General features: G+C 46.5%; 1 protein-coding gene across 1 annotated transcript; it reads right to left on the minus strand.

Moving 5' to 3' along the window:
- Window positions 1–6,087: 6,087 nt before the first annotated feature.
- Window positions 6,088–8,188, minus strand: PHLDA1 (pleckstrin homology like domain family A member 1). Its single transcript, XM_068561765.1, has 2 exons — window positions 7,038–8,188; window positions 6,088–6,599 (listed from the first exon to the last, which is right to left on the minus strand). The coding sequence occupies exon 1, from the start codon at window positions 8,186–8,188 to the stop codon at window positions 7,064–7,066; it is 1,125 nt and encodes a 374-aa protein (XP_068417866.1). The 3' UTR covers window positions 6,088–6,599; window positions 7,038–7,063.
- Window positions 8,189–9,695: the final 1,507 nt, after the last annotated feature.

Consider the following 9,695-nt stretch of genomic DNA (forward strand, 5'->3'; position numbering starts at 1 on the left):
GGCTAATTCTTTGTTATGGAGGACTGTCCTGCGCATTGTTGGGTATTTGACAGCATTCCTGACCTCTACCACCAGTTATGAAAACCAATAATGTCTCCAAACATTGTCAAAGTCTCCTGGGGGAGAAAATCACTCCAGGTTGAGAGCAACTACTCTAAAGCATAAGGTTAATCATTATGCTGTAGACCCCCTTCCAACACCACCAGCCTTCCTACAGAACCATGGTGGTGGAAATACACACACACACACACACACACACACAGAGTCATAGACAAGATCCCCTGAGAAACAGGTTCTTGACACTCTGATGTTTGACTGCAGGAGGTTTTGGGGGGTGTTCTTGGGAACCTCCCCTGTGAAGGAGCAAGGGAAAGAGGACTAGGCAGAGGGAGAGTTGAACTCCAGGGCCACCTCCTTGTTGAGACAGGCCTCAGCCACTTCTGCAGGGAGCACTGGAGCTGGGATGGCCCTTCACAGTTGTCCGGCTTGAGACAACAGGGCCTGGTCTTCATCCACTCCCCATAGGCCAATCGCACCCAAGGAGGGGGTATGTCCTAGGGCAAGGTAGCTCTCCCTGAGACAAGGCTGAGGACAATTCCAGGGAAAGGGCTAACTGACATCATGACAGCCACCAACAGTCTCATATCTGGGGACCGAGTACCCTCTCTGTCCTCAGGTGGCAGTCTGGGTGGAGCACCGCAGCACCCTCTCCAGGCGCATATATGAGTATTCTGATCGTTTCATTGTAACTCACTTAAAATACATAAGCATGTGAATGGAGACTGGAAAGCGATAAGCAAATGAGAATAGTAGTACTATAAATAATGCCTTTTTTGTCTTTTTTCAAAGTTGAAAACAAGAATTTTGTCATCATACTGTTCTGACCATTTAAAAGAAGTGCTGAGGTATCAGAAAATACAATTCATAGCTTTAAAACACCATATATTATATATTCACATGGTTATAATGATCCCCAAACCCGCTTATGTGCCCTAAAACGCAGGGAGCTTCCTTTCATAGCCACACCAGGCACTGTTCTAAGCACTTTTACTAACTTATTAAATCTTCTCAATAACCAGAAGGTGGGAACCTTTATTAACTCCACTTTACAGAGGAGGAAATTGAGTTTCCAAGAGGTTAAGTAACTCAAGTTCTACATGGCCTGTAAGTGGTAGAACTGGGACTTGAACCCATGTACTCACAAATCCTGACTCTTACCAACCCTGCTTTACCGCCTGCTTCACACATTTATTTCACATTGTACCCCTGAAATTCCCTCACAATGGCAGTAATTTGTCTTCTCAGATTTCATTTCTTCTTTAAAAACAAAACCAAACAGGGGAGGAATCAAGATGGCGGAGGAGTAGGGCATGAAGCTCACCTCCTCCCACAAATACATAAAAAATACATCTACAAGTGGAATGATCCGCACAGAACATCTGCTGAACGCTGGCAGAAGACCTCAGACTTCCAAAAGGGCAAGAAAACCTCCACATAACCAAGTAGACAAATGAAAAAAGAAAACAAAACCAAACAAAAACAGTAAAGTAATAAAGCTCTCAATGTAAGACTATGCTAAGAGATAAAAAAAATGTCTTCAAATTTCCTATTTTAAAGTCTTTGAAGATTTAAACACTTTTAGATGCCAATGGAGATTTTAAGTAAAGATACGCCATATTCTTTTAAAGAATCGAGTCTCGGGACTTCCCCAGTGGTCCAGCAGGTGAGACTCTGTGCTCACGCTCCCAATGCAAGGGGCCCGGGTTCAGTCCTTTGTAGGGGGAACTAGATCCCACATGCATGCAGCAACTAAGAGTCTGCATGCCGCAACTAAAGGTCCCGCGTGCCGCAACTAAGATATGGCGCATCCAAAATAAATAACTAAATAACTAACTAAATAAGTAAATAAATATTTTTTAAAAAGAATCGAGTCTCTCTTCTGCTTTCAACACAAAACAGGAAGCTTTATAGATACCAGCTTGAAAGATGATTCTCCTAGAGTCAAGGCTTCACCCTCTCAAGGGACCTAGGAAGACTCAAATCTCTCTGGAACTCAAGGAATTGCCTCCAAGCTAATTCACTAGGGACCATTTCTTGTCCCCTGGGCACTATGGAAAAATTCAACTCAAATTCATTAGCATTCAAAAAGCAATAATTATTTCACCAAATAACCTGAGTGAAATTCTATACCCTATATTCAAAATGACTAGGTAATTTTTAAAATAAATTTCCAACCTCAAAAGATGGTCTTTTTTCTTCCCAGAGTGGTCATGGCCTTTACAATGGCCAAGCCCTTTAGAACATTGCTCCCACAGGTACACGCAGCACACGTGACTGGTGAACAAGGCCTTCAAAAGGTCCACAGGTCAGTCATCTTGATAGATACTTTATTTGAAATGGAATGCATTTTGAAAATACGAAAAATAAATCACATCTCTCCAAAATCATTTAAGAGACATATTTACACAAATGACGACCACTTCATTAAGTTCACAAATGTGATAGTTTGTAAAGCATTTGGTACATGGTGATGCTTGCTTTTCAAAGCTCGTATTTGCATATTCTGAAATTTTAAGCAGAAGGTTGACAGGGGAATGTAACAGACAATTGTTTTATCTTTCTTCTCAAAATAAATACAATGGTCTGGAAGGACCACCTGTTGTTAAAATCTCCTTCCCCACCACCCAGCTGATCACCAGCAGGCCAGCTTCAGAACAGGTAGTTTTTATGCAGCTGCTTCTAATGGTCCAGGGCCCTTCTGCTTCCTTCATTGGGCAATAATGCCCTTTCTAGGAAACCCTGTTGGATCCTTTACTCCATTTGGCAGATGGAGTCCTGCCAACAAAGTCACAGATCACTTTGTCATCCAATCTTATGTAAATCTAGATTGGCTGTTCTGCACCGCAGATCAAAATTCACCCTTTAAACTGTGTCAAGAATTTAGAAAATAGTTCTTAAAAACCCATCCAACCCAATTCCACAATTAATACATCTTAGGTTGTTTTAGGTAAATAGGTGTATTTCTCTTGAAAGAATCACTGATGGATTCATCGAGCTCTATAATTCCCAAATTTAAATTTTATTCTACTGAGGGCATTTTACTGGTAAAGCAAAAACGAATTAGTTTGACATTTACAAAAAAGAGAGGAAAACGAATGTTCACAGGCCCATCGTCATCCTCCAAAGCTCTATTTTCTATGAGATTGCTCCAGTTGCATTCGTCTTAGATCCCTCTTGTAAACCTGCCACTGAACATGACACTGTAAACACTTGGAGCCAAGCTAAAACCAAGTCACTCTCCCTGGGGACAGAAAACAAGCGATGTGTTTGAACCCACACACTGGCAACAACTCACATAGTGTCAGACATAAATGAAGAGTCTTTAAGAGAAATAGTGTTCGGAATATGAGAGCAATACAGCGTTAAAACGGGCCTCTCAGCTTAAGCCAGACTTCCTAACGGTGCTAACGTGTTAAGAGGAACTCTTAAGCAACAACTGGGCTTCGTTTTTTTTTTTTAACCTCCATTGAAAAGAATATGTGAAATGAAGTTATGAAGTTGGTCTGATTTCTACATGATGAGAGAATCCCCCTTCCTCTATGAGGGAAATGTTCATTTTGAAAGGGCCCTTTATAGCCATTTGCTCTCTGACCTCAGCACTCCCCGTAGGGCATACGCAGATCCATGTGGATCTCCACTAAGAAAGTATGTCCGAGGAGTTCCGTCATGATGCATAGCCGGTCCCGTGGTAGCTGTCCTCAGGGAATGGCATGAGAGCAAGTAAAGAAGGAAGCACTGTGTGAGGCCAGAGAAATCACCCTCCTGGGTGCTGGGGAGTTAGACATTTTTTCCTTCTTTCATTTGTCCCAACAGATAGTCATTGAACTCACTGTGTAAGAGGCTTGGTGCCAACACAAGTTCAAAGACAAAAAGTTCAGTTTCCAGATGGGACATTCCTTTTAATTTTCCAACTTTTTACATTTTATGTTTATTTAAGGGGTGGGTTTTCTACTGGACCTGTCCTCTCCTTCCTTTTCTTGGGTTGAAAGAAGAATCACCTTTCTCCATGAAGGTGATTTGTCAGGCCTCAGAATACCCTAGGTGGTTTGTATCATTTTCTTACAGGTAAAACAGAGCCACCAACACATTAAATGATTTGCATTTGTATTTTGTTTTGCTGAGTATCGTTAAGTATGCTCATTTTTTGTTGTTGTTGTTCCGGAAAAATTATTAAGCCATAATAAGTGTTAAATTAAAAAAAAACCCATCCTACTCCTCTCCTTTCTAATTTCTGAGGTTTCACAGTTAAATGCTAAGAGGGGTTCAGACTAGAGAGTCACTAAGAGGGTCAACTCAATATAAATATCACAGCAGAGCAAGGACTAAGGGCTGTGGAAAGATAATACAAGGAACCATGATTCCGGTGGCCACATTACAAACCAGAGCCATTGTGAGAAAGAAAAAAATTCTAGCAGCCACGAGGGAGCCTGGGTATACTTTTTTTTGACAACACTACCTAGCCGGTATGTAAGCTAACAACATACGAGTGCCTTTAAAAGCCTACAAGAATCTTAATTTTAAAAGTATTTGGTATGGATTTTAATTTTTTTATAGCATGAGAATCTGAAAGAAAAATCCTTCCGCCTGGAAAAAAAAGCTGTGGTTGAATTGGGGTTACATGATCTGCATGTATTAAAATGACAGTACAATGAGGCATTATTAAAAAGCACAGCAGTGGTTCCAAAGAAATCAAACCAAACTTGACTTAAGAACTCTTGAGATCTGCTCTCTGAGCTGCCCATCATATACACATTTTTTCACAACTGCAACTTAGCCTGTGCAAGTGGGAGTCCACTTAAATTCTGCTTGCCATTTGGTTGACTTTTATTTCCCCTACCACTTTTTGGATTTGAGTTATGATCTCAAATTTTCATCATTTAAATATTGCACTGAGAGGTAATTTGACCTTGAAACTCCTTTTTAGATGGAGGGAGAATAAAGATATCTCTAGCATGAAATTCTACTTTCATTTCTTTGACTACAGAACTTACCAGTGGCCCAATACTGACCATTCCAATTTGGAAGCTGGAAAAATACTGATCCAGACTTTGCAGAAAAGATGATGGAAAACAGAGACCCGTTAGTAAAGCTAGGCAGATAGGAAGTGATTTTCAGCCTCAAGAGGATTTGGTAGCATCTATGGGCTCTTTTTAAACTTAAGTAGCATCTGCCCTTGTGGATTTTGACCATCCTTTTGATTTAACACAGAAGAGGGTTTGTTCTACCTTTAAAAGCACATGCTCTTCCCCCACCTCCCCCCCACCCCCCCGCAACCCCCCAGACTCCTGAACAAGTCGCTGCTAAAACAAGACTGGGGTTGTTTTCTTACTGCAAATCCAGTGTTTATCCAGTCCTTCCTTTTTCAATTTCTGAGTTTAGCTAACCTAACAACAAAACATATAACCCTTGGATTTCTCACAGAGCAATAAAAAGCAAAACAGCTGGTGTCTCTGATCAACATTATTCTCAGAATGAAAACAAAAAGCTATGACTCCTAGTCCTTTGCAATATTTACAAACTGTATTTTAAACTATGAGATTCTAGAATATGCTTCTAGAACAAAGTAAAAGGGCCAGAAAATGTGGTTCACATCAAGTGTGCAAAGCTCTTGGAGAAGGGTAATCTCTATTGTGGATAAGAGCACAAATGTTCTCTCAAACAAGTGGAATAGTTCTTTTCCCCCACTATGTTTTTTGAAATGAAACACCTAATGCATTCATACTCAGAAATCATAGAAAACTCCTTATTAAACCCTTCACACATAGATAATCTAAGAAAGGCTTTTCCTACAGCAGACCCAGTCCTCCTTGTATATTCAGGATATGATCATCTTGCCATCAGTTGGGTTATGTTTGAAATATTTTCAATCAGCTATCATTACTACTGATTTCCTTTTAGAAAAAGCAATTCGATTTTTATAATTACACAATTCTGAACATTTAGCTTCTTTAAACTTCCATTCTACACAAAATATATGTCGAAGGAAAAAAAAACTCAAAAGAAAAAAAAAAGAAAGAAAACTCCACGTAGTATCACAGAGTTTAATTTCAACCACCTGGTATAACATTTAAGTGTCAGACCTTCTGAAAATGAATTCTTGATGTGTTCCCCCTCACCGCCCTTTTACTTTCTTCTTTCCCAAGATTAGAACTTACTAGGGAATAGGTTTTTGAAAATAAAGTTTCTTTTTTGGAAAATGGCCTACATTCAGAAATGTCTCAGAACAAGCATTTTAAAAAAAACTAATAAATAATCATAAATCAAAATACATTAAAATAACATTACAGTACATCATCGCTCCTAAAAGGTCCACCATACTGGAAGATCCTCTCAAAGGTTCATAAATAAAGCCTTCTGGACTCGAAATCATTTTCTGCACTGTGATGAAGAGTTTGCAGAAAAACTAAGAGGAATCGCAAGCTATCGGTCGGATTCTGTCCAAACTACTTGGTCTGGTGCGGGCGGGGCGACTGTTTTGTTTTCGATCCAAGTGAAGACAATAGAAAGGTGCTCGTCCCACTTCCTCAAGTCCTCACAACCTGGAAAGAAATGACACGGATTGAAGTAGCTCGGACTCCTACAAGACCCAGTTCTCTTCGGGCCTGTCCCGTGGACAAAGCGAGCTCAGAAAGCCACCGGGGTCGCTCCCTCGAGTCCCCAGACACACTCAAGTGGCGCTGGTGACAAGGAGAGAAGCTGCGGCGTCGCTGGGGTGCGCACCAGTGAACACGCGTGGGTCAGCGTGGGCGGGCGGGCGATCAGGAGACCTTCCTGCCCGGCCCGAACCCCGCACCCTCCCCTCTCTGCCCGGCCTCTCCCGGCTCCAGCCTGTTCCCTTCTTTCCGCCTCCCAGAAACCTGCATTAATTTCTCATTTTTCCACCCAAGATCCGAACCGGGGAAAAGGCTTCCTACTCCTACCACCCCCAGCCCCACTCCTCGGAACCTCCCTCGGGAGCCGAGCTGCCGGGACCTTACCTCGTCTGCCCCGGGTGCTGCCCTCTTCAGGCAGAGTTGGAGGTGCTACGGAGAAGCCGCTGGCCGTGCGGCTGCGAGAGCGGTAGTGGGTGCGGGTGCGGATGTGGGTGCGAACGCAAGTGCGGATGCGGATACGGATGGAGCGGCTGCGGCTGCGGCTGCGGCTGCGGCTGGGGCTTGGGTTGGGGTTGCGGCTGCGGCTGTGGCTGCGGCGGGGCTTGGGGGTGGGACTGGGGCTGAAGCTGCGGCTGCGGCGGCTGCTGCTGCACCAGGTGCTGCTGCTTCTGCCGCGTGGACTTGACCGCCAGGATGGCCTGACGATTCTTGTACTGCACCATCTGCAGCGTGATCTCCGCGTTCCAGCCCTGGTCCTGCGGGCACCGAAAGTCGATTTCCTTGCCCTCGGCCATCACCACAGTGAAGTACATATACTTGCCTTTGCGCTCCACGCAGTCCACGGTCTTCATGTTGGAAAAGTGCAATTCCTTCAGCTTGACGGGCGGCTCGAGGCTGCCCACAGCGGGGCCTCCGGGCTGGGATGGCTCGACCGGCCCCTGCCCGGGCTGCTGCTGCTGGTGTTGCAGTTGTTTGGGCGGGATGAGCAGCAGCCCCTCCTCAGTGAGGATACAGCACTTTTTCTTCCAGAGCTGCAGCAACCCGTCGCTGCGCTTCTCCAACACACCCTCCTTCAGCGCCTTGCAGCCGCTGCTCTCCAACATCCTCCCGGCATAGGGGGGGCCGCCGCTCGGCTCGGCCTCTCCTCTTCCAGCCGCCCGGGCCGGGGTCGGCAGCAGCAGGCGCGCGCCGTCCTCGCCCCAACGGCTCCCGCGGCCGCCCGCCCGGAGCGCGCAGAAGAGGCTAACGCGCAGGAAGCAGAGCGGCGGAGGCGGCGGCGGCTCCTCGGGGTCCGGGCAGCAAGGCAGCCGCGTCCTGATGCGCCACAAGGTCCGGGAGCTGCGAGCCGCCGGGCCTCTGCCGTCCTCTTGCGAGCGCTCACGGAAGGGCTCTGGCTGGGCCCCCTCGCGGCGCTTTTGAATGGGCCATCCCTCCCACCCCCGAGTGACACCCAGCGGAAAAGGCGGCTCCTGGCGCCCGCGCCGCGGGGGAAAGCCCAGCTCCGAAAGGCACTCCGCCGCCAGCGCACGCCTCATTAACTTGGGGCCTTTCCAAAGCCGGCCGCGTCCACGCCCCCCGCGTCCCTTGCTCCGCCTCTCGCCGCCCACTCGCTTCCGCGCTCCTTCCCCGGGAGGGCTGCAGGGACCCGAGCCCCGGAAACTCCTCTCCTCCGCCCGGGGCCACAGCCGAGGGCGCCCAAGCTGGCCAGCGAAGGATGCCGAGGCGCAGAGGGCGCTGAGAGGCCATCCCCAGCCGTCCCGCCTCTCCTCCCGGTGGGGCTCTCTGCTACCAGCCTCAGAAAATGAGGACGGGGCTGCGAGGACGGGTACAGCTACCAGACAGTGCCTGGTACGCCAAGCTGACCCTCTGCCCTCGGGAACCCAGCCCTGGGATTCGCGCTGCCTGGGCGAGCAAGGAGCCTGGGGGTGAGGCTCGCGAGCCGCGGAGTCCCGTGGAAGCGTGCCTTCCCCGGACCCTACGTGAACATCTTAGTGCACAAAGGCCGAGAGGACACGGTGTCTCTACACTCACATTCGCTTACGGTCACTAACTAGCTCTTCTTGGAGCCGAAGAGGCGATTGTTAAAGCAACAGCGCTACCGTCTGTCCCGTTTGGAAGGGGTAGAGGAAGGGGACTACTTCGGATGGCATCTCGCCTTCCTCTTCTCGAGCCAGGAGCGCAGGCACTGCCTATCTTTACCCGTGACACAAGCGCTCTAGCTTCCTTCTTGACCCATCCGTACAGCCCGCAATATCTCACAACAGTAATTCAACTCTAACGACAAATTCAGGTAATGCCCGGTCCCAACACTTTAAGGCAGTTTAGCCTTCCAAACGGCAGGCTAGCCTCCGCGGGTCCCTCTCTTTGCAAACGCCTAACGGGTCAGATCTCTTGTAATCTCATTTATCTGTAACGTGGGGAAAGTAATGCGGTACTCGCCCCTAGCTCCCTCCTACTCCATTTAAACAATTTCTATAGAAATTCTGGGAAACAAGGCAGAATAAAGAGCCTAAGCCGAGACCAAATCTCTTGGGGGAAATGTATTAAGTAAACAGAGAACCCCAACTATGTACCGACCCTGAATATACGAAGAATTACACAAAGAAGAAATAAATCAGGTGTGGATAAGTCAGAGTTGGCCAAGGTAAGAGGAAAGGCTGCTATTTGAACTCAAGAAGGAAGAAGGGAGAGCTTAGCTCATCTGTAGTTTCATCAGGCTGGAACAAAGAATTCAAAGGGGAAGAAGTGAGAGATGAGCTTGGAGAGCAGAGCAAGATTCAAATTCTTTGTGCGTCACACTTAAGAAATTCCAGGTTTATCCCAAGGTAATCAAGAACAAAGGTTAACTTTTAAACACGGGAGGGTCCTGAATCTTAATCTAAGGAACAATGTTTCAGCAAATGGGACAATTCCAGCACAATCCTGAGACCCACTGAACTGCACTTAGTGGGCTCTCGGGGCCTTCACATTGTTGATGGATTAGTCTTTTAAGGAGAAAGGCAAAGTCATGTAAAGATTTCTTTACATGATTACATTTTTAAA

The sequence above is a fragment of the Eschrichtius robustus genome, chromosome 13 (genome assembly GCF_028021215.1).
Source record: "Eschrichtius robustus isolate mEscRob2 chromosome 13, mEscRob2.pri, whole genome shotgun sequence".
NCBI classification, from domain to species: Eukaryota; Metazoa; Chordata; class Mammalia; order Artiodactyla; family Eschrichtiidae; genus Eschrichtius; species Eschrichtius robustus.